The sequence below is a fragment of the Bufo gargarizans genome, chromosome 3, assembly GCF_014858855.1.
Source record: "Bufo gargarizans isolate SCDJY-AF-19 chromosome 3, ASM1485885v1, whole genome shotgun sequence".
NCBI classification, from domain to species: Eukaryota; Metazoa; Chordata; class Amphibia; order Anura; family Bufonidae; genus Bufo; species Bufo gargarizans.
The window spans coordinates 263,549,687-263,574,941 of NC_058082.1; the positions used below are offsets into that span (position 1 = coordinate 263,549,687).

At 48.2% G+C, this 25,255-nt stretch overlaps 1 protein-coding gene across 1 annotated transcript in view; it reads left to right on the top strand.

The window, feature by feature from the left end:
- LOC122931526 (dynein beta chain, flagellar outer arm-like) overlaps positions 1-25,255 on the top strand; it is a 466,905-nt gene that overhangs the window by 32,118 nt on the left and 409,532 nt on the right. Inside the window, exons 14-21 of the mRNA XM_044285594.1 lie at positions 1,308-1,411; positions 13,369-13,447; positions 15,067-15,192; positions 15,825-15,989; positions 16,871-17,106; positions 19,192-19,405; positions 22,762-22,932; positions 23,388-23,483. Coding sequence (XP_044141529.1) covers positions 1,308-1,411; positions 13,369-13,447; positions 15,067-15,192; positions 15,825-15,989; positions 16,871-17,106; positions 19,192-19,405; positions 22,762-22,932; positions 23,388-23,483 — 1,191 coding nt within the window. The remainder of the gene's footprint in view (positions 1-1,307; positions 1,412-13,368; positions 13,448-15,066; positions 15,193-15,824; positions 15,990-16,870; positions 17,107-19,191; positions 19,406-22,761; positions 22,933-23,387; positions 23,484-25,255) is intronic.

The following is a 25,255-nucleotide window of genomic DNA, read 5'->3' on the forward strand; positions in this document are numbered from 1 at the left end:
AGTCATTGTGCCTCTGCATGAACAGCACAGGCCTAATTTCATCTACATGGACGACAATGCGCCAGCTCATCGAGGTTGCATCATCAGGAAACAGCTGCTGGAGACTGGGGTACCTCAAATGGAGAGACCTGCACTTTCTCCAGACCTGAATCCCATTGAAAACCTATGGGATCAACCGTCACTGTGTAAAGGCTCGTAATTCTGTACCCCATAACCTCAATGACCTGAGGGATGCCTTTCAAGAAGAGTGGGATGCCATGTCTCAGCAAACAATGAGTCGACTTGGGAACAGCATGAGACGTCTTTGTCAAGCTGTAATTGATGCTCAAGCTTATATGACAAGTTATTGAGACATTGACATTTTTGTAGGGGTATACCCACAGCTGTTGTTGGCTTTTGCTTCAATAAATTGTTTGACATGAGGAAATCACCAATGCATGCTTCTACTTAAATGCCCTACTTTCATGATATATTATCACTGTAGCGTGAACTTTTTACGTTTTCCATAAATTTCACCCGAAAGCCAAGTAACTCTTTGTGAGTAGTGTAACTACAAAAAAGTTAGGGGTCAGAACATGGCGATGAAACGAAAAAAAAAAAAAAAAAACTGTATTAAAACACAAGAAAAACTATACATATGTGGTATCTCCGTAATTGTACTGACTTGGAGAATAAAAATAACAGGTCAGTTTTACCGCATAAGAAACGGTGTAAAAGAAACTCCATAAAACTGTGGCAGAATGTATTTTTTTTTATAATTCCACCCCACTTGGAATTTTTTTCCCACTTCCCACCACATTTTATGCAACAGTGTATGGTGACGTTAGAAAGTGCATCTTGTCCTTCAGTTTATAAGACTGAAAAAGACATCTGTCGATCAACTTCTGCCTGTTATCCTGCAAGTTGATCCAGAGAAAGGAAAAAATAAAACGTGAGGTAGAAGAATTTATCTCATTTTAGAGGAAAAATTCCTTCCCGACTCCAATTAGGCAATCAGAATAACTCCCTGGATCAACGGCCCCTTCTCTAGTAGCTATAGCCTGTAATATATTGTAGGGTTATGTGAATGAAAACATCTAAATGTTATGGCTTTTTGAGGGCTGGGAGTAAAAAACAAACAAAAATTTTTGAAAAATTCCTGATCATTAAAGGGTTAAAGTGGGACTTTCTGTCAGGGAATGCTAGACTGAGTTCCAGGGAATCCTGTCTGGCATGCTCTGTTCTATAAATATGATTATTGGCGTCTGTTTAATCTTTCAGTTGTGTTTAATTGTATAAAACATTGACAAATGTCTTCCTTACTGGAGGATCCGATGGTGAAGTTGAGGACAGTGTCACCGTTAACTCTTGAAGGGGACAATGGCTGGGAACTAAGACATCTCTATACTGAACTGTCCGATGAACTGGAAAGGTACATATGTTATTACAACATGCCACCACAAATTCAACTGCTGCCGAGTACGATGTCATGAATTCCTCTTATAAACTTGAGTTTTTTATTTTTATTTATGTGAAACTATCCGTACTAAGGGACGTGACATACTTATGATATGTTTATGTCATTTGTGTTCGTAGCACTGACTTTCCTATGGAGGTATCTACATAAGTTCTTCCATAGGCACATTTTACTAGATAATTAAAGGGGTTGGCCACCATAAGTATAAAAAACAATAAAGTGCCCCAGACAATAACTAAAGCCAAGAGGTATTTGTCTCATGACAGATATACTGTGTATATATAATTTTTCTACCACATTCAGCATAGCATGTGCGGGAGGAGCAGCTGCAAAGTGAAAGTAAAAATCCCAGCATGCATCACAGCAAGCATCTCCAGAAGTGCATGACATCTCTGAATACTTGTGATGCCATAATGACAACAAGCACCTCAGGTGTCATCTCATCAGTCCTCCAGTGAAATAACTACACAGAGATATCAACATAATGATAGCAATCCTACATTCCCAGCATTGAATGAAGGTTACTGCTTTTCCCACAATATGATATATATATAAAATACATACATGTGTGTGGATATGTTTATATGTGTACAGAGTGTGTGTTTGTGTATATATGATATGTGTGTGAAGATCGAGAGATATTTATCATTGTTTGGCCTCATGCACACGGCCGTTGTTTGGGTCAGCATCCGAGCCGCCGTTTTGGCGGCTCGGATGCGGACCCATTCACTTCAGTGTGGCCGCAAAAGATGCGGACAGCACTCCGTGTGCTGTCCGCATCCGTGGCTCCGCTTTGCGGACAAGAATAGGCATTTATATTGCCGGCGCCCGTTCCATTCCGAAAATTGCGGAAGGCAACACGGGCGGCTTCCGTTGTTTGCGGACCCCCAAAAAAACGGCACGGCCGTGTGCATGAGGCCGTTACCGTATCTATTTACATCTCTATATCTATCTATATCTACTGTGGTAAGGCTACTTTCACACTTGCGTTTGTGGTTCCGCTTGTGAGATCCGTTTGAGGGCTCTCACAAGCGGCCCCGAACTGATCAGTTCATCCCCAATGCATTCTGAATGGATAAGGATCCGTTCAGAATGCATCAGTTTGGCTCCGTTCCGCCTCCATTCCGCTCTGGAGGCGGACACCAAAACGCAGCTTGCAGCGTTTTGGTGTCTGCCTGGCCGTGCGGAGCCAAACGGATCCGTCCTGACTTACAATGCAAGTCAATGGGGACGGATCCGTTTGACGTTGACACAATATGGTGCAATTGCAAGCGGATCCGTCCCCCATTGACTTTCAATGTAAAGTCAGGAGTCCCTATTAATATACCATCGGATTGGAGTTTTCTCCAATCCGATGGTATATTTTAACTTGAAGCGTCCCCATCACCTTGGGAACGCCTCTGTTAGAATATACCATCGGATTTCAGTTAGATTGTTAAAACTCAGATCCGACAGTGTATTCTAACACAGAGGCGTTCCCATAGTGATGGGGACGCTTCAAGTTAGAATATACTAAGAACTGTGTACATGACTGCCCCTTGCTGCCTGGCAGCACCCGATCTCTTACAGGGGGCTGTAATCTGCAAAATTAACCCCTCATGTGCCGCACCTGAGGGGTTAATTGTGCGTATCATAGTCCCCTGTAAGAGATCAGGTGCTGCCGACCCGCCCTCCCTCCCCAGTTTTAAAGTCATTGGTGGCCAGTGTGGCCCCCCCTCCCTCCCCAGTATTAAATTCATTGGTGGCCAGTGCGGCCCCCCCTCCCTCCCCAGTATTAAATTCATTGGTGGCCAGTGCGGCCCCCCTCCCTCCCCGGTATTAAATTCATTGGTGGCCAGTGCGGCCCCCCCTCCCCAGTATTAAATTCATTGGTGGCCAGTGCGGCCTCCCCTCTCCTCCCCCCTAATTAAAATCACCCCCCCATCATTGGTAGCAGCGAAGAGTTCCGATCGGAGTCCCAGTTTAATCGCTGGGGCTCCGATCGGTTACCATGGCAGCCAGGAAGCTACTGCAGTCCTGGCTGCTATGGTTACTTAGCGATTTTAGAAGCACTATACTTACCTGCTCTGTCTGTGGCCGGCCGGGCGCTCCTCCTACTGATAAGTGACAGGTCTGTGCTATAAGCAATGCGCCGCACAGACCTTTTTACATACCAGTAAGAGGAGCGACCGGCCGGCCACAGACAGCGCAGGTAAGTATAATGCTTCTAAAATTGCTAAGTAACCATGGCAGCCAGGACTGCAGTAGCGTCCTGACTGCCATGGTAACCGATCGGAGCCCCAGCGAGGGTGGGCCGCACTGGCCACCAATGAATTTAATACTGAGGAGGGGGGGGGCCGCAATAGCCACCAATGAATTTAATACTGGGGAGGGGGGGGGCCGCATTGGCCACCAATGAATTTAAAACTGGGGAGGGAGGGGGGCCTGGCCTCCTGTTGCCTGGCAGCACCTGATCTCTTACAGGGGGCTATGATACGCACAATTAACCCCTCAGGTGCGGCACCTGAGGGGTTAATTGTGCGGATCACAGCCCCCTGTAAGAGATCGGGTGCTGCCAGGCAGCAGGAGGAAGTTATGTACACAGTTCTTAGTATATTCTAACTTGAAGCGTCCCCATCACTTTGGGAACACCTCTGTGTTAGAATATACTGTCGGATCTGAGTTTTCATGATGTGAAAACTCCGATCTGGAAAAAGCTGTTATGCAGATGGATCCGTTCTGAACGGATACCATCGTTTGCATTGTAGGTGCAGATCCGTCTGTGCAGATACCAGACGGATCCGCACCGAACGCAAGTGTGAAAGTAGCCTAATGTGTACCTCAGCTGGGTGAGATAACTGAAATCCAGAAAGCTGCAGTGGTTTGAGCAAAGTGTAGTTTGCTGAGATAGGTTAGTTTAGATTCTGTTCTGAGTTTTTGTTTTAAGGGCTAATATCTGTGATTGACCATAATGCCGATCGCAGACAGATGCCATGGTGTTTTGTAAACACGGCATCTGAGGTGGCTTTCCCCAAGAGTACTGCGCCACAAATAGTGGTCCGCAATGCACAGGTACCAGCCGAGTGCAGGCAGTTTGTAGATGTGGACCCATTCAGTTCAATGGGTCTGCGATCCGCAAGATACGTTCCGCACCACAAAAAGATTAGTACATGTTCTATTTTTTTGCGGTGCAGAGACATGGAGAAAAGTAGTGCTTCTGTGGGCTTCTGCTCCATGCCTCTGCTCCATACCACTCTGTATCTTGCAGATTGCAGACCCATTCAAGTCAATCGGATGTTTTATGTCAATACAGGCACGGGGCACACATGCTTGTGCATGAGCCCTTAGACTGCAAATGCTAATCCACAGCAGTCTATAGGAGAAGCAATCTAAAGATTGCATGTTCAGATCCCTCTTTCTCCAAAATAAAGATAAAAATAAATATAAATAAAAATATAAATGATCTTTGGCACCGCCGCTTTTCCAAAAAAGCTATCACTATTAAAATATGCATCCCATAGGGTGAACGGTATGGGTATAACGGAAAAAAAATCTAAATGGCAAATTTTGACTTTTTTTCATTGCTTCATTGAAAAAAAAAAAGAATAAAAAGTGATCAAAAACGCAGCCACGCACACACTCCAAAGTGGTATAAATAATAAAACTAAAGATCACAACGCAAAAAAATGAGCCCTTAGTCATCAACGTAGACATTTTTCTAAAACAGAAATGGGGATCTGAATATTTAAAAAATAAATGAAAAATTATATATATATATATATATATATATATATATATATGTATGTGTATGTGTGTGTGTGTGTGTATATATATATATGTATAGAGAGAGAAAAAAGAAAGTCCAGCGGGAGCACCAACCAGGATGTGGGTGCAAGGTCCAACGTGGGGTAACGGCAATCCCCAATAATATAGGCAAAAGAAGTAGGACTGCACTCCGGAGTAGTGGTGAAAACAAAAGATTTTAATCACCCATAATGTGGCAAATCTTGCGACGTTTCGGCTCACAAGAGCCTTCCTCAAGCCTTGATTATTTCACCACTACTCCGGAGTGCAGTCATACTTCTTTTGCCTATATATATATATATATATATATATATATACAAACACATATATATAAATATGTATATACTGTTAATATATAACACATGTATGTATATTTATATACTTTGTTAGATATATATCTAATATATAAAGTTGAGTGTATGTATTTGTGTTTGTATGTCCGCTAAAGGAATCCACACTGTCGCATTTACAATCACGAAATTTGGCACAGGTACATCAGGTGTCTGGGAAGGTTTTAGACCAGGTCTCAACTGTCTAGCACGTACTGTTCCTGAGATATTCCCAAAAAATGTATTAGGCAATAGAAGCCTGGTCACATGACCCTTATTAGCCAATAGAAGCTCGTAGTAAGGCCCTTAGTCTCCACATACAGCTTTACACCAGGTTTCCGTAGCAACCCAGATATTTTTCTTCACTGCTGTAGGTCAGCTTTAAAGGAAATCTGTCACCAGGATAATCCTTATCAGAAGTCGCACAACATTTTTTGCAGAAGAGTAAAAATACTCCTCTGACCATTATTGAGGAGTATTTTTACCCGACCTGCTCCCCCCTCCTCCTGTCACCTCACTAGTGACCCTGCTTCCCCCTCCTCCTGTCTCCTCACTAGTGACCCTGCTTCCCCCTCCTCCTGTCTCCTCACTAGTGACCCTGCTTCCCCCTCCTCCTGTCTCCTCACTAGTGACCCTGCTTCCCCCTCCTCCTGTCACCCCACTAGTGACCCTGCTCCCCCCTCCTCCTGTCACCCCACTAGTGACCCTGCTCCCCCCTCCTCCTGTCACCTCACTAGTGACCCTGCTTCCCCCTCCTCCTGTCTCCTCACTAGTGACCCTGCTTCCCCCTCCTCCTGTCACCCCACTAGTGACCCTGCTCCCCCCTCCTCCTGTCACCCCACTAGTGACCCTGCTTCCCCCTCCTCCTGTCTCCTCACTAGTGACCCTGCTTCCCCCTCCTCCTGTCTCCTCACTAGTGACCCTGCTTCCCCCTCCTCCTGTCTCCTCACTAGTGACCCTGCTTCCCCCTCCTCCTGTCACCCCACTAGTGACCCTACTCCCCCCTCCTCCTGTCACCCCACTAGTGACCCTGCTCCCCCCTCCTCCTGTCACCTCACTAGTGACCCTGCTTCCCCCTCCTCCTGTCTCCTCACTAGTGACCCTGCTTCCCCCTCCTCCTGTCTCCTCACTAGTGACCCTGCTTCCCCCTCCTCCTGTCACCCCACTAGTGACCCTACTCCCCCCTCCTCCTGTCACCCCACTAGTGACCCTGCTTCCCCCTCCTCCTGTCTCCTCACTAGTGACCCTGCTTCCCCCTCCTCCTGTCTCCTCACTAGTGACCCTGCTCCCACCTCCTCCTGTCACCCCACTAGTGACCCTGCTCCCCCCTCCTCCTGTCTCCTCACTAGTGACCCTGCTTCCCCCTCCTCCTGTCTCCTCACTAGTGACCCTGCTTCCCCCTCCTCCTGTCTCCTCACTAGTGACCCTGCTTCCCCCTCCTCCTGTCTCCTCACTAGTGACCCTGCTTCCCCCTCCTCCTGTCACCCCACTAGTGACCCTACTCCCCCCTCCTCCTGTCACCCCACTAGTGACCCTGCTCCCCCCTCCTCCTGTCACCTCACTAGTGACCCTGCTTCCCCCTCCTCCTGTCTCCTCACTAGTGACCCTGCTTCCCCCTCCTCCTGTCACCCCACTAGTGACCCTGCTCCCCCCTCCTCCTGTCACCCCACTAGTGACCCTGCTTCCCCCTCCTCCTGTCTCCTCACTAGTGACCCTGCTTCCCCCTCCTCCTGTCTCCTCACTAGTGACCCTGCTCCCACCTCCTCCTGTCACCCCACTAGTGACCCTGCTCCCCCCTCCTCCTGTCTCCTCACTAGTGACCCTGCTTCCCCCTCCTCCTGTCTCCTCACTAGTGACCCTGCTTCCCCCTCCTCCTGTCTCCTCACTAGTGACCCTGCTTCCCCTCCTCCTGTCACCCCACTAGTGACCCTGCTCCCCCCTCCTCCTGTCACCCCACTAGTGACCCTGCTCCCCCCTCCTCCTGTCTCCTCACTAGTGACCCTGCTTCCCCCTCCTCCTGTCTCCTCACTAGTGACCCTGCTTCCCCCTCCTCCTGTCTCCTCACTAGTGACCCTGCTTCCCCTCCTCCTGTCACCCCACTAGTGACCCTGCTCCCCCCCTCCTCCTGTCACCCCACTAGTGACCCTGCTCCCCCCTCCTCCTGTCACCCCACTAGTGACCCTGCTCCCCCCTCCTCCTGTCACCTCACTAGTGACCCTGCTTCCCCCTCCTCCTGTCTCCTCACTAGTGACCCTGCTTCCCCCTCCTCCTGTCTCCTCACTAGTGACCCTGCTTCCCCCTCCTCCTGTCTCCTCACTAGTGACCCTGCTTCCCCCTCCTCCTGTCTCCTCACTAGTGACCCTGCTTCCCCTCCTCCTGTCACCCCACTAGTGACCCTGCTCCCCCCTCCTCCTGTCACCCCACTAGTGACCCTGCTCCCCCCTCCTCCTGTCTCCTCACTAGTGACCCTGCTTCCCCCTCCTCCTTTCTCCTCACTAGTGACCCTGCTTCCCCCTCCTCCTGTCTCCTCACTAGTGACCCTGCTTCCCTCTCCTCCTGTCACCCCACTAGTGACCCTGCTTCCCCCTCCTCCTGTCTCCTCACTAGTGACCCTGCTTCCCCTGCTCCTGTCACCCCACTAGTGACCCTGCTCCCCCCTCCTCCTGTCACCCCACTAGTGACCCTGCTCCCCCTCCTCCTGTCTCCTCACTAGTGACCCTGCTTCCCCTGCTCCTGTCACCCCACTAGTGACCCTGCTCCCCCCTCCTCCTGTCACCCCACTAGTGACCCTGCTTCCCCCTCCTCCTGTCTCCTCACTAGTGACCCTGCTTCCCCTGCTCCTGTCACCCCACTAGTGACCCTGCTCCCCCCTCCTCCTGTCTCCACACTAGTGACTCTGCTTCCCCCTCCTCCTGTCTCCTCACTAGTGACCCTGCTTCCCCCTCCTCCTGTCTCCTCACTAGTGACCCTGCTTCCCCTCCTCCTGTCACCCCACTAGTGACCCTGCTCCCCCCTCCTCCTGTCACCCCACTAGTGACCCTGCTCCCCCCTCCTCCTGTCACCTCACTAGTGACCCTGCTTCCCCCTCCTCCTGTCTCCTCACTAGTGACCCTGCTTCCCCCTCCTCCTGTCTCCTCACTAGTGACCCTGCTTCCCCCTCCTCCTGTCTCCTCACTAGTGACCCTGCTTCCCCTCCTCCTGTCACCCCACTAGTGACCCTGCTACCCCCTCCTCCTGTCACCCCACTAGTGACCCTGCTCCCCCTTCCTCCTGTCACCCCACTAGTTACCCTGCTCCCCCCTCCTCCTGTCTCCTCACTAGTGACCCTGCTTCCCCCTCCTCCTGTCTCCTCACTAGTGACCCTGCTTCCCCCTCCTCCTGTCTCCTCACTAGTGACCCTGCTCCCTCTTCCTCCTGTCACCCCACTAGTGACCCTGCTTCCCTCTTTTCCTGTCACCACACTAGTGACCCTGCTTCCCTCTCCTCCTGTCACCCTACTAGTGACCCTGCTTCCCCCTCCTCCTGTCACCCCACTAGTGACCCTGCTCCCCCCTCCTCCTGTCACCCCACTAGTGACCCTGCTCCCCCCTCCTCCTGTCACCTCACTAGTGACCCTGCTTCCCTCTCCTCCTGTCACCCCACTAGTGACCCTGCTCCCCCCTCCTCCTGTCACCTCACTAGTGACCCTGCTTCCCTCTCCTCCTGTCACCCCACTAGTGACCCTGCTCCCCCCTCCTCCTGTCACCCCACTAGTGATCCTGCTTCCCCTCCTCCTGTCACCTCACTAGTGACCCTGCTTCCCCCTCCTCCTGTCTCCTCACTAGTGACCCTGCTCCCCCTCCTCATGTCACCTCACTAGTGACCCTGCCCCCCCTCCTCCTGTCACCCCACTAGTGACCCTGCTCCCCCCTCCTCCTGTCACCCCACTAGTGACCCTGCTTCCCCTCCTCCTGTCACCTCACTAGTGACCCTGCTTCCCCTCCTCCTGTCACCTCACTAGTGACCCTGCCCCCCCTCCTCCTGTCTCCTCACTAGTGACCCTGCTTCCCCTCCTCCTGTCACCTCACTAGTGACCCTGCTTCCCCCTCCTCCTGTCACCCCACTAGTGACCCTGCTTCCCCTCCTCCTGTCACCTCACTAGTGACCCTGCTTCCCCCTCCTCCTGTCACCTCACTAGTGACCTTGCTTCCCCCTCCTCCTGTCATCCCACTAGTGACCCTGCTTCCCCCTCCTCCTGTCTCCTCACTAGTGACCCTGCTTCCCTCTCCTCCTGTCACCCCACTAGTGACCCTGCTCCCCCCTCCTCCTGTCACCCCACTAGTGACCCTGCTCCCCCCTCCTCCTGTCACCCCACTAGTGACCCTGCTCCCCCCTCCTCCTGTCACCTCACTAGTGACCCTGCTTCCCCCTCCTCCTGTCTCCTCACTAGTGACCCTGCTTCCCCCTCCTCCTGTCTCCTCACTAGTGACCCTGCTTCCCCCTCCTCCTGTCTCCTCACTAGTGACCCTGCTTCCCCCTCCTCCTGTCTCCTCACTAGTGACCCTGCTTCCCCTCCTCCTGTCACCCCACTAGTGACCCTGCTCCCCCCTCCTCCTGTCACCCCACTAGTGACCCTGCTCCCCCCTCCTCCTGTCTCCTCACTAGTGACCCTGCTTCCCCCTCCTCCTTTCTCCTCACTAGTGACCCTGCTTCCCCCTCCTCCTGTCTCCTCACTAGTGACCCTGCTTCCCTCTCCTCCTGTCACCCCACTAGTGACCCTGCTTCCCCCTCCTCCTGTCTCCTCACTAGTGACCCTGCTTCCCCTGCTCCTGTCACCCCACTAGTGACCCTGCTTCCCCCTCCTCCTGTCACCCCACTAGTGACCCTGCTCCCCCCTCCTCCTGTCTCCTCACTAGTGACCCTGCTTCCCCTGCTCCTGTCACCCCACTAGTGACCCTGCTCCCCCCTCCTCCTGTCACCCCACTAGTGACCCTGCTTCCCCCTCCTCCTGTCTCCTCACTAGTGACCCTGCTTCCCCTGCTCCTGTCACCCCACTAGTGACCCTGCTCCCCCCTCCTCCTGTCTCCACACTAGTGACTCTGCTTCCCCCTCCTCCTGTCTCCTCACTAGTGACCCTGCTTCCCCCTCCTCCTGTCTCCTCACTAGTGACCCTGCTTCCCCTCCTCCTGTCACCCCACTAGTGACCCTGCTCCCCCCTCCTCCTGTCACCCCACTAGTGACCCTGCTCCCCCCTCCTCCTGTCACCTCACTAGTGACCCTGCTTCCCCCTCCTCCTGTCTCCTCACTAGTGACCCTGCTTCCCCCTCCTCCTGTCTCCTCACTAGTGACCCTGCTTCCCCCTCCTCCTGTCTCCTCACTAGTGACCCTGCTTCCCCTCCTCCTGTCACCCCACTAGTGACCCTGCTACCCCCTCCTCCTGTCACCCCACTAGTGACCCTGCTCCCCCTTCCTCCTGTCACCCCACTAGTTACCCTGCTCCCCCCTCCTCCTGTCTCCTCACTAGTGACCCTGCTTCCCCCTCCTCCTGTCTCCTCACTAGTGACCCTGCTTCCCCCTCCTCCTGTCTCCTCACTAGTGACCCTGCTCCCTCTTCCTCCTGTCACCCCACTAGTGACCCTGCTTCCCTCTTTTCCTGTCACCACACTAGTGACCCTGCTTCCCTCTCCTCCTGTCACCCTACTAGTGACCCTGCTTCCCCCTCCTCCTGTCACCCCACTAGTGACCCTGCTCCCCCCTCCTCCTGTCACCCCACTAGTGACCCTGCTCCCCCCTCCTCCTGTCACCTCACTAGTGACCCTGCTTCCCTCTCCTCCTGTCACCCCACTAGTGACCCTGCTCCCCCCTCCTCCTGTCACCTCACTAGTGACCCTGCTTCCCTCTCCTCCTGTCACCCCACTAGTGACCCTGCTCCCCCCTCCTCCTGTCACCCCACTAGTGATCCTGCTTCCCCTCCTCCTGTCACCTCACTAGTGACCCTGCTTCCCCCTCCTCCTGTCTCCTCACTAGTGACCCTGCTCCCCCTCCTCATGTCACCTCACTAGTGACCCTGCCCCCCCTCCTCCTGTCACCCCACTAGTGACCCTGCTCCCCCCTCCTCCTGTCACCCCACTAGTGACCCTGCTTCCCCTCCTCCTGTCACCTCACTAGTGACCCTGCTTCCCCTCCTCCTGTCACCTCACTAGTGACCCTGCCCCCCCTCCTCCTGTCTCCTCACTAGTGACCCTGCTTCCCCTCCTCCTGTCACCTCACTAGTGACCCTGCTTCCCCCTCCTCCTGTCACCCCACTAGTGACCCTGCTTCCCCTCCTCCTGTCACCTCACTAGTGACCCTGCTTCCCCCTCCTCCTGTCACCTCACTAGTGACCTTGCTTCCCCCTCCTCCTGTCAGCCCACTAGTGACCCTGCTTCCCCCTCCTCCTGTCTCCTCACTAGTGACCCTGCTTCCCTCTCCTCCTGTCACCCCACTAGTGACCCTGCTTCCCCTCCTCCTGTCTCCTCACTAGTGACCCTGCTTCCCCCTCCTCCTGTCACCCCACTAGTGACCTTGCTTCCCCCTCCTGTCTCCTCACTAGTGACCCTGCTTCCCCTCCTCCTGTCACCCCACTAGTGACCCTGCTTCCCCCTCCTCCTGTCTCCTCACTAGTGACCCTGCTCCCCCCTCCTCCTGTCACCTCACTAGTGACCCTGCTTCCCTCTCCTCCTGTCACCCCACTAGTGACCCTGCTCCCCCCTCCTCCTGTCACCCCACTAGTGACCCTGCTCCCCCCTCCTCCTGTCACCTCACTAGTGACCCTGCTCCCCCCTCCTCCTGTCACCCCACTAGTGACCCTGCTCCCCCCTCCTCCTGTCACCCCACTAGTGACCCTGCTCCCCTCTCCTCCTGTCACCCCACTAGTGACCCTGCTCCCCTCTCCTCCTGTCACCCCACTAGTGACCCTGCTCCCCCCTCCTCCTGTCACCCCACTAGTGACCCTGCTACCCCCTCCTCCTGTCACCCCACTAGTGACCCTGCTTCCCCTCCTCCTGTCTCCTCACTAGTGACCCTGCTCCCCCCTCCTCCTGTCACCTCACTAGTGACCCTGCTTCCCTCTCCTCCTGTCACCCCACTAGTGACCCTGCTCCCCTCTCCTCCTGTCACCCCACTAGTGACCCTGCTCCCCCCTCCTCCTGTCACCCCACTAGTGACCCTGCTCCCCCCTCCTCCTGTCACCTCACTAGTGACCCTGCTCCCCCCTCCTCCTGTCACCTCACTAGTGACCCTGCTTCCCTCTCCTCCTGTCACCCCACTAGTGACCCTGCTCTCCCCTCCTCCTGTCACCCCACTAGTGACCCTGCTCCCCTCTCCTCCTGTCACCCCACTAGCAACCCTGCTCCCTCCTCCTCCTGTCACCCCACTAGTGACCCTGCTCCCCCCTCCTCCTGTCACCCCACTAGTGACCCTGCTCCCCCTCCTCCTGTCACCCTACAGGGAAGAAGCTGAACAGACTCCACCGACTATGATGGGATCCGTTCAGTTTCCGTTCGGGATCCTGTCTCTTTACAAGACACAAAAGTGCTGCATATAAGGATGTTTTGTCTGGTCTTTCGACAGAATCTGCAACAGAAGCTCCTCCATGTCGCGTGCAGCCATGGACAAATTCGGCTGCAGCTCAGGGGGCGTGGCTTCAGATAATAGAAAACACAGTAGTAGCAAATACATGGAGAGTGGCCAACCCCTTTAAGAAAATTGCAAATTGTGACAAAGGCTCACCACTGTCCTGTCTTAACCTTTGTTTTACCTTTACTTATGTCAATGTGAAAGATTTGAGAACAAACTGGTGACTTCTTGGCTGTCTGCTGTGAACAAAGAACTGAATGACTCGTTAAAACTTCCATTACTTGTAAGTATGACATCTTCAGAAACTTCTGCTGCTATGTTCACATCTGTATAGTGTTTTCTGTATGTCTCATCTGCCGGAGGAGCAGTAAAATGGAAATAAACTCACACGTTTTGATCCCCATTTGTTTGAATGGATTATTTTGACCATCATTTGTGTTCAGTTTATGTCAGTTCTGTTAGGTTTCGGTTATTTTTACAAGTCCTGTCTAAGTTCATATATGTAGAAATTTCAGTATTCTTTTCTGGAAAAAAAACTGGAATTGCTAGATCCAGCGTATGCCGAACACCGCTGGCACCTGATGGATCCCATTGACTCTGGTTTCAAACATTGACACTGACATTCTGGCAAAATACAGCTGCATGCAGTGGTGTCTCGTCCCTTTTATTGTTGCCAGTATCCATGTCAGAGGCTCCTGCCGAAACCTCCACCACATATGCGAACCTAGCATCTGTTGTAGTTTTTCACCCGTCAGAAATAATCTGGCACAAATGGCGCAGCTGACAAAAACTGAGCACAATGGATTCTGAAAATAAAGCCGATCTGTTTCTTCTCATTTTTCTGTTCTCCTGGCAGAAATACAGAGAGCACAAAGCCAATGCAAACTTAGCCTTAAGGTTCCCACATAAAAGATCCTTTATGATGCTTTCCACTTTATGTAACTCCCATTCATGCATTTGTATGTCCTTACCCACCATTGCCTGGGACTAGAACAAGCCTGCACTCAGCATCAGTCTGGGTTCCAGGGGTCTAGTCTCAAAGATCAATGCTTTAAAGGGAACCTGTTACAATGAAAATGCAGCGCAATCTGCAGGCAGCATATTATAGAGCAGGAGGTGCTGAGCAGATTGATTTATAATTTTATGGGAGATTCAGTAAAAATGTATTTTTTTCATTTGAACCTCTCCACGTGCTTTGCTTAGAATTCCTGTAAGCAGTCGGTGTAACTCTGTGATTGAGAGCCTTTAAAGGGGTTGTTCAGGTTCAGAGCTGAACCCGGACATACACATAATCTCACCTAGGCAGCCCCCCCTTGACTTAAGCATTGGAGCAGTTCATGCTCCGATGCTCTCCCTTGCCCCAAGCAGGATCATGCAGGGCAAGGGCTCTTTTATTGACTATAACACACTGCCGGGCGGAGGCTTCCACCTGGCAGTGTGTTTTTCTGTGATGTCACCATCTCTGATGGGCGGGCTTTAGCCGTTTTACAGGCTAGGGCAGCATTAAAGCCCGCCCATCACTGCCGGTGACGTCACCGGGCTCACTTTTAGGCGGAAGCCTCCGCCTGGCAGCCTGAAGGTTTGTCACAGGAACGCCACAAAATGCTTTGAACTGCATGAACTGCTCCGATGCTCTTGTCAGGGGGGCTGCCTGGGTGAAATTCTGGGTATGTCCAGGTACAACCCCTTTAATGTATGCTTATTCATGCAGAGTTATCAGTCAGTCACTGACTGGACTGAGCACATGACTCCTAAACATAGCCAGAGCACAGGTCTAAATGAATTGCAAGTTGTACTGAATGTTTCCACATAAACCTATATATTACTATGCTAAACTCCTATATATTTCATTATTTTATGTTGTATGCGCACTAGTTTTATTTTCTTTATTTTGTATTCCAGAAGTCCTCTGCTTCAAGCCATGATCCTGTAGAATATCTGTACACAATAGAGGTCAATCTTAACTCCGATCTGCTGGTGTACCTACGTGAGGCAGAGTACTTTCTGAAACCTCCATTCACGTTGATGGTAGAGAATATTAATTATACTTTATGTGTGCAAATATGTCTTTAATAGAGGAAGCCATTCAGCGGTGTCCGGCTGTCATCGGATCCATTAATTAGAATTTCAGTGTGGACAAACTCATTTTGGAGGGATCACTCAACATTCTGATGTGTATGGGGGGTATCTGTATATTATATTTATTCATTTCCATTTACAAAACATACAACTTTCTATGTAACCGGATTCCCCCTTTAATTTTCATATTAGTATAGAACAAGTCAGGCTTCATGTAACCATCTGTAATTCATACATTCTCAGGAGACATTACGTACTTCTAATTGGAGTTACACGTTCAAAGCATATCTGTTCACCATGATTACCATGTGTGTAATCTGATCCAGCGTGTTATAGTCTCCTCCATCAGACCTGTTTCTTGTTATCCTACAGACAGTAGAGGAGGGGGGCAATACAAAGCGAGTAACACTTGACAGCAGGACCACACTAAACACTGGGTTTGCTATTAGTTTGTAACCATGGAGGCTCGTAGGTCTGCATAGGATCTGTTGGCGCATAATGTTAGGATAATTTTCATATTTTCCTAAATTAAATATAATATTTGGAACCATTTAACAATATTTTGTCTTCTTTATTTTTAGCTCCCTGAATCAATTGGATGTCTTATCAGCCATATGAATAACAACAGGTTTAAAGTGCTTTGTACTCGCTTGGAAATGGTGGCATCCAAGTACAATGAAGTGCTAAAAACTATTTCTCATCACCAGAGGGCGCTGTTTGAGAAGAAATTACTGAAGATCTCTGAGGTATAGTGTGTACATGCTATGGTATTAACCACATCAGAAGAGCTGTTGGAATCTGTGACTCTCCAGATCCTGGAGTGTCACAGGGTATCCTGAGACTTCTCAGCAGCTGAAGAATAAAGGTACATTCACACATGGCTGATATGCTGCAGATTTTTCTGCCCGCAATTTTAGTACCAGCAAAGTAGATAATTTTCAAATTTCCAAAATCTTATCTACATGCCACATAAAAAATTCTGCATTAGAAATTGACCCGCAGTACAGATTTTAAATCCACAGGATATCAATTTATGCTGCAGATATCACCCTTTGCAAACCAAAAATCCACAACAAGATCAATCCTAAATCTGCGTCTAACACTTGCAGATTTTGTTGCTGATTTGACATAGGCTGGCAAAGAATCACAGCAAAGTCCACGGCAGAATATCTGTCTTGTGTGGCGGTAATCCTTATATTTCATGAGGTTTGTTGGCCTTTAGTATCTATAGTACTCTAGGCAAACAATCCCCGCCTGATGATCTGAAAAGCATAACCTTTTACAAATGAATTTTACTTTTACTACGATAAGTGGATCAATTGTATCCAATTTGCCAAAGCACCGCCAGACCCCATTGGCTATAATGAGACCTGGTGGGGATCCAGTCGGTTTCCGCCATGAGCGTCGGGATTCGACTGTACAAAAACTGGTGCTTGCAGATATTCTGATTGCCTGATTGGAGTCGGGAAGAATTTTTTTTCCCCTAAAGTGAAAAAAAATTGTTTTTTTTTTGCTTTCCTCTGGATCAACTTGCAGGATAACAGGCTGAACTGGATGGACAAATGTATTTTTTCAGCCTTATAAACTATGTTACTATAATTTCACCATTGTTGTTTTTTCCCAGTAGATTTTGAAAGATGGAATGAACGTTTTCACTTGGAGCATGGATGAGAGCATGGATTATACTGAACTTGCAACTTCCTACATTTGTACAGACCTCTATAAGAACTTCAGTATTGTTACAAATAATTACAAATCCATTAGCGAGATCACTGCAGCATGGTGCACAGCAAATCTTGATGTTTTTACATGCCGGGAATCCCACAGGAGCTATTCTATCAGTGAATTAATATCAGAGCAAAAGTATGTCACCTTTATATACAAAATGTTCATGTGCTTTATATAGTACTTCTATAATAATTAACTATAGTTCCAACAAAATCACAACAGCATTGACAGATTAACATTCAGATATAGAAAGGCACATATACACTGGCCCAGATTCAAGAAGCACTTGCGCGGGAACAAGTGTGATTTGCGCCGCGCAAGTACTGATTTGCTCCTATGCAAATTTGCGGCTGATTCTGTAAACCAGTTAAGCCTGAAAAGCGGCCATTTTCCCGCGCACGCAGCCTAGCTGTTCCTGCGCAAGTTTCGTGCAATTTTGCGCGGGGTGTAAGTTGCGCCTTCATGGAATTCCCTCAGCGAATATGCAAATTAGGTACTGCCGATGATTCAGAAACATGCGCGTGTGATGCGCATCTTGCGCTGGAAGCGTGCAAGCTTTTTTCCCTGGGCAAACTTGCTCCTGTTAAAAGCAGGGGCAAGTTAGCAAAAGATGGCCAAATGTCTCATATCATTTAATTTCTTCTGGATGTCATCCCAGGTACGCACTTCATTACCCAGGGCATTGATGTCCAGGGCAATGGCTTCATATATAGCCCTCCTTTGGGCAATGGTGGTGTTTGCCCGCTGGGCACCATATAGGACTTCCTTATGCTGCTGGAGTGCAGCAATCAGGATGTCCATCTCTGCAGCCACAAAGTTGGCCTTCCTTATTTTGGTCCCTTTGGGAGGTGCCATGTCTTGCAAAAGGGCTGAATTTCCTTGCTATGGGGGGGGGTAGGAAAAAGCAGGATGAAATTCAGCAAAGAACCTGCGCAAGTCTGCTCCTATTTATTTGCTCAGTGCAAGCAGCTGAGCAGGATTTGCCCTGAAATTATGCTAGCAAACCTCTGCTGAGCCGAAAATTCCTCATTTACATAGGGGCACACCCACTTTGACTTGCACGGCCTTGCGCCCTCAGCTTTGCCTTAAACAGGAGCAAATTAAATGAACAAACGATTCCTGAATCAGGTGGCAATTTGGCAAAATTGCTCCAGCGCAGAGAAATTCAGCTGAGCGGCTCAGGTGTAAGTAATGGGCAAATCTACCTGAATCTGGGCCACTCTCTTTAAGGCTTTATGTACATGGCCGTATTATGGTTCTTTGTTGCATAAAGTTGTAATAGGGCTTCCTGTGTCTGTGTATGCCTGCAGTTTAAAAAATGTGGCATGCTATATCACATGCTGTATGTGTTTCTACGCTAAGCAAGTGCAGTCTGTTGTTTTCTATACAGTAAAAAAAAGTATGGCAGGGCATAGTACCACAGTCCAAAGGGGTCTATGTCTACATTCAGGGTATGCGCAAGAAGTTTTCTTGGTGTGTACCCCAAAGTGTGATCATAGTCTGAAGGTACTCTTTCATAGAATCATCTTGAACAGTATCATACTACAGCACATGGAGGTCATATAACTCCATGCCAAAAGTGAAAAACAGCAGGATGCTACTGTCTAGTGGCTGTCTCTGCATAAGAGAAGTAATTTGTGGCTGTATATAGTGTGGGGTTTCGCTCTGGTAGACAGGGTAAGCGGGCGCAGTACAGAGGCAAAATACAAGTTCTTAACTAAAAACGTCAGTGTTTATTCACATTTGAGGCATTTGCACCAAACAGCACATAACTTTGCAGTCTTGGTGTTAATTCACACACAATGGAAAGTTCATATAACACAAGTCACCTTGCTGGCAGTTCTGCCTCCAGTAGTCCACAGCAAGCGTTAGGGGGCCTGTTTCCCCCGCATGCGGCTCTCAGCCCTCCAGCTCTCACATAGCCTCAGATCCCAAAAAACAGAGACATCTCTGCTGAGCCCAGCTGCCTATTTAGGGACAGCCAGGTTCTGCCAAAACCCAGACCGGCACTTAAACTCCGGTCTGGTATTTGACCTCACCTGGCTGGAAATCAGCCCAGCAGCACATGCTGGGAGGAAAATACCTGCCTTGCCAGACACAACCCCTTACTGTGTCAAAATAGGCACGATCATACTACTGATATGTGAAAGCATTTACAAATCTTACGTTTACGTAAATTATAAATTATGTTGACAATCAATTGTTTTATGTGCTTTTTAGAAAAATTGAGTCTGAGCTGGAAGCTTTACTCGTTCCTGATGGACAAAAGATTCACACCCTTGTTCAGCAGTCCTTTACAGCGTGTTGTATTAGTGAAGCATCACCTGCATGGCAGGAATTCATTATGCACATTGATGCCATCGTTCTGCAAGGTCTAAAGAAAGTTACTATATCCAGCCTGGCTGCACTGCTAAATACATTGCTGGACTACCATGTAAGAAGAATTAAAGGGGTTATGTTATGATTGATGTAAAAAAATGAAACTAAGACATCATATAGCACACAACAAATCTCCGACATAGCTAGAATCAGCACTTCAGCCCTGTACCTCACATGGATCCAGAGATCTCCTTTTAATGATCCTATTGCTCTGTTAGATTTATTTCAAGCTGAAAGCTGAGGGTGTGTATCCTTTCTGCTACAGGTCAGGGGCGCGTCCTTTCTCAGAGGATATGTGCTCACTACTTGTAACTGTCACAGCTTCTAACAGGAGATATGGCTGGTGGCAGTTGAAGGATAAAATGAGAATGTGCGTCCACCTCAATGAGATGGACAGAGAAATAGGGAAAAGAAAAAACAGCAGGTGGTACTATACAGATAGAATTTATTTAATAACTTAGGGGCACATTTATTAAGACCGGAGTTTTAGACGCCGGTCTTAATAAACCCTGAAGCTGGTGGTGGATCCGCCAAAATTATGAAGAGACGCTGGCCTCTTCATAACTTCACATAAGAAAGCTTCCTTGCTTTATTACATTTAGAACATTTCCTATGCCTAAAACAGGCGTAGAAAATAGTAAATGGGACGGGCCGGCCCACGCCATGCCCACAATTTTTTACCTGCCATGAGCGGGGAAAAGTCCCAGATTGCAGAGCAACTAACCATTGCGCCTCAATCTGCGCCTGAAATACGCCTGATAAATGACGCCCTTAGTGGCTATACTAAGTTTTTCATTACATGCTATTACAAAGTAGTCAGATCCAGGTGCTGGTTTGTAAAATGTAGAATTTTTTTTGTTGTGGCACAACGAGTCCTTACTTCTATTGAACATCCCTCTGTCAGGCTACTTTCACATATGCGGTAAATCCGGCAGGCTGTTTCTGGAGAGGAACAGTCTGCCAGAGTTCATTGTATCCAGCATAGCTGGATAGGGCCAGAGCACCGCCAGACTCCATTGACTATAATGGGACCTGGTGGGGATCCAGTCGGTTTCCGCCATGAGTGTTGTGATTCGACTTTACAAAAACCATTACTTGCAATAGTTAATGTCCCTCCAAATGACTGTACTCATGCTGGAAATAACAAATCTGCTAATTGTGCCCATCTGCAGTGGTACAGAGTGTACCTCCCGCAGACTACCGCACTGTAATCAACAATTGTATTGGAAGGGAGCAGTAGTGACTAATAAAACTAAGGCTACTTTCACACTAGCGTTCGGGCGGATCCGTTCTGAACGGATCCGCTCATAATAATGCAGACGGAGGCTCCGTTCAGAACGGATCCGTCTGCATTAAAATGGCAAAAAAAAAGCTAAGTGTGAAAATAGCCTCGGACGGATCCGTCCAGACTTTCAATGTAAAGTCAATGGGGGACGGATCCGCTTGAAGATTGAGCCACATTGTGGCATCTTCAAATGGATCCGTCCCCATTGACTTACATTGTAAGTCTGGATGGATCCGCACGGATCCGCACGCCTCCGCACGGCCAGGCGGACACCCGAACGCTGCAAGCGGAGGCGAGCGGAGCGGAGGCTGAACGCCGCCAGAATGATGCAGTCTGAGCGGATCCGCTCCATTCAGACTGCATCAGGGCTGGACGGCTGCGTTCGGGTCCGCTCGTGAGCTCCTTCAAACGGAGCTCACGAGCGGACCAGCGAACGCTAGTGTGAAAGGAGCCTTAACTTTTAATAAATAAATGGTAAAAAGTGTAAGGGAATAGCATCAAAAGTCCCTAAAACATCAAGCCCCAAAAGAAAACCAAAAAAAAGAGTCCTAGTGGAGCCAAAAAGCACCACGTACAAATGCTTGACCCTTAGTAGGGTGTATATGATGGACAGGTAAATCAGTAAGTAGTTCTTACCCGTCCGGAGCTTTAGTAGCGTATGGACGTGTCTCTGCAGGTGTAGGTGTATAGTGGCTCTGTCTTATTGAGGTTGTGCCTCTGTCAGCACATCAGTCCATCTGGCTGGCAGGATATCGATACGGCCCAGGAACCACTTGCATGTGTTGTCATTCAATCATCTTGATAATGTAGATGTTGTGTTCACTCTTGACGCCACACCTGGCAGATAAAGACAGAGAGTCAGGTACTATACTGACCCTAGTGCACCCTACTTCGGCTAACGGACCCTAATGACCTCCTAATACAGAGTCATCGGCCTGAAAAGAGTGCCCCCGTCCGGAACCTTACCCTATTACAGGACCCTACACATCCCTATCACTTACCAAAAATCTGTAAGGCTAAAAGGGAAAGAGAACTGTGCTAAATACATTAAAAAAAACTGCCACCATAAAAACCAAAGAAAAACTAACAAAAAAAAATAGATGATATAGTATAACTAAAACAAGACAAAAAAGGTATAGTGTCCCACAGAGCCACTATACACCTACTTCGATGCAAAGCCACGTCCATACGCTACTGAAGCTCCGGACGGGTAAGAACTACTTACTGATTTACCTGTCCACCCTATACACCCTACTAAGGGTCAAGCATTTGTACGTGGTGCTTTTTGGGTCCACTAGGACTCTTTGTTTGGTTTTCTTTTGGGGCTTGATGTTTTAGGGACATTTGATGCTATTCCCTTACGCTTTTTACCATTTATTTATTAAAAGTTAATTTTTATTAGTCACTACTGCTACTGCTCCCTTCCAATACAACTCATGCTGGAAACTAGCCGGATCCCTTCTGGGTCTCAATATAGTCAATGGGCTCTTGCGGTGAATGACAGTACTGTATCTGGCTATTTTTTTATATGGTGAACACCGGCAGCAGTTCCCCTGCCAGAACAGCCAGCCAGATATCTTTGACTCATATGTGAAAGTAGTCTTAGGGTCCATTCACACGTCCGTTGTTTCTTTCCTGATCTGTTCCGTTTTTTGCGGAACAGATCTGGACCAGATCTGGACCCATTCATTTTCAATGGGTCCTGAAAAAAATCGGACAGCACAATGTCTGATTTTTTTTCAGGACCCATTGAAAATGAATGGGTACAGATCTGGTCCAGATCTGTTCCGCAAAAAACGGAACAGATCAGGAAAGAAACAACGGACGTGTGAATGGACCCTTAGTTAATTCCACTTTAAATGTTTACATGAAGTGAGATTACTTTAAGATGCCATCTGGGTTATCGACAGATCTGTTATTGACTCACTATTCATGCCATGTAGTATTAAGATATTTACTCCTTATGTGAATATTAACATGTAATGAATGAGGCATTTTCTCAATGGCCACTTGACCAGTCACTTACCACAACCAGTGAAATAAAAGATCTGAAGATGCATACGGTATGCTGTTGCTTATTTATTAGATGGATGATTATGTAGCTAAAAGTTCTTTCTCTCCCACAGTATGTACCTGCTCTTAGCATTGACGTTGAATTGATTAATGGGGAAGTCGCCTTTAATCCACCACTTGATAAAAGCACTTCTGATACAAGTGTGATCGAGAATATAGAGGAATGGCTTAAAATGTTTCTCCTTAGAGGGTCACATATAAAGGGTCTTCCATCTACAGTTAAGGTAACACAAAACGACAGAGAAAAGATATGATTAAGGCCACATCCAGCTGTATACTTAATGGCAACCGGAGGGTTTTGTTTCGGGAGGTTTTGCCTACTTTGTCCTACTGGAATTATATTCCATTCTTTGCACTAAATATTCTGCTCTCATACACTCATATTATATTACTTCTGTCTGAATGTTTTCTCACCTGAATGCAGATAGATTCTGTACAATCATGTAAATGCATCTGGCCATATGACACATAGATTGATGAACATTTTAAATCATAGTTTTCTACCAGGTGACATGATCTGTCCACCATGTGCCATATACTATGAACTGTTTCTAGATCTCATTTCATTATTCCCTTTAATCACAAAAATGTTTTAGTATGTGGCAATTAAACATTATTATCCAATATACAGTATATTAATTATTCATTGTAGTAAAAGTAAACCATGACTGTATTTCAGGGAGGATATCAAGTATATGTGTCAGAAGATGATGACGCTTTGGAGTTAGTTGGCCACATACTACAGCAGGTGGACAATGGTGTTATTGAGTGTCAGGTGAGAAATGTAATGATATAAATATGACCTGCACAGCCATGTTTTTGCCACCAGGTGGCAGTATTGCTCCATGAATTGCATCCCCACTCTACTGCATAGTTAAAAAAAAGCAATTTAATTATATTAACATAAACAATGCTATGTGCAAGTCCAATTATAATATTCACCAAAATAATAATGGATGATACATTATTTAAATTGTGTATCCCTTGTCAGTAAACTAATGCACAAGCTGAGTATTCTTGATGAGATTTTTTGGTAATCTTTATTGGACTTATTAGTCAAAAAGTATTCTGCTAATTTCTTTCAGCTCTTCTTCATTTTAGATCGTCTTCATAAACTTTTATGAATGTTAAAACAGATACTACTAATAAGAAAGCACCAGAGAGAAGATCTGGTCCATTGGGGTACGATCACACGGCAAGGTCATACGAGCTGCAGTGGGCTCTGATTGAAGTGATGAGGACCACACTGTAAAGACAGTCTGCATTGTTAATGGCCCTGCAACACCCCACGATACCGCACAGCCATTAACAATACAGACTGACTAAACAGTGTTGTCCTAAATACTTTAATTAAAGCTCGCTGAGTCTTGTATTGCTGAGCTGTACTCAATCACAGTATGGTAGCATCGAAACCACGATATGACCACCCCATTTGGTCGTACCCTAATAGTGCATGAACTAGTCACAACTGATACAGATGCATATATAGCTGAGCTGAATTTTTCCTTTATTTAGGTTATTGCTGTTCAATATTAAAACTCAGTGACCTAAACTCGTTCCCGATAACCTGGCCATCTAAATGTGCCGCCAATCATCTGATGAACAAGCAATGCTGTCGTTCATACGGGAACATCAGTCATCATTTTTGGGCAGCAATTCGTGCCATCTAAACAGCGATCTGCTGCCTGGAAACAATGAATGTCATACTGTGAAGGAGATCACTGCATGTAAATACAGGGGTCTTCTTCACTGAGTGAGCAACCGACTGTTGGTAAGGAATGCCTCCTATCTGACATTTGGCCACACCATGGGCCCATCTAAACCCACCTTAATATGCTGCCAGACACTGCTCTTACCGGCTTATCTTCCTTGAGAACAAAATGATCAGGCATGTTAATATCCAGTTGCTCAATCCCTCTTTCCTCCCAACATCTACTGTCCGGAAAAGTCATGATGCCCACATAGACGTTAAATAGCTGCCCGATCCTGCACAAATCTGCAGGTTCAGCCAAAAATCATGTGGTGTGTATTGCTCTGTCAGTGGAAAGAATGCAAATCATTTTATTAGGCATCCAAAAGAAAGTACTATAGGTAGCGGTAGAGTTCTTATAGGATGAACATGTTGGTCAATTGAAGCATCAGTGAGTAGAAACTAGATGTAAGGGAATAGATTCAAGAGGATAGGTGGTTAGACTGACAGAGAAATGGAGAGATTTCATTCTCTATTAGAGGTATTCAGGGACTATGAAATATTTCACCTGGCAGAATGTGATATTATCTATTCACAGAAGTTATTATTTTTAAAAGAGGAGGTAAGGTGAAGAGCATTGAGATTAGTGACAACTGTCTATTATTTTGGACCATCAAGGGAAGTTAAACTTTTAGGCCTCTTGCAGACGAGCGTTCCTCCCGCAGCGAGTCCACAACGCAGCGCCCGGCCTGACCTCCCATCGCTGCCGGGGTCAAATAGCATTATATTGATTTATGATGCTATGTAACCTTTACAGTTCTGGAATGTATTGGATAACACTGGCATAATGCTGCCAG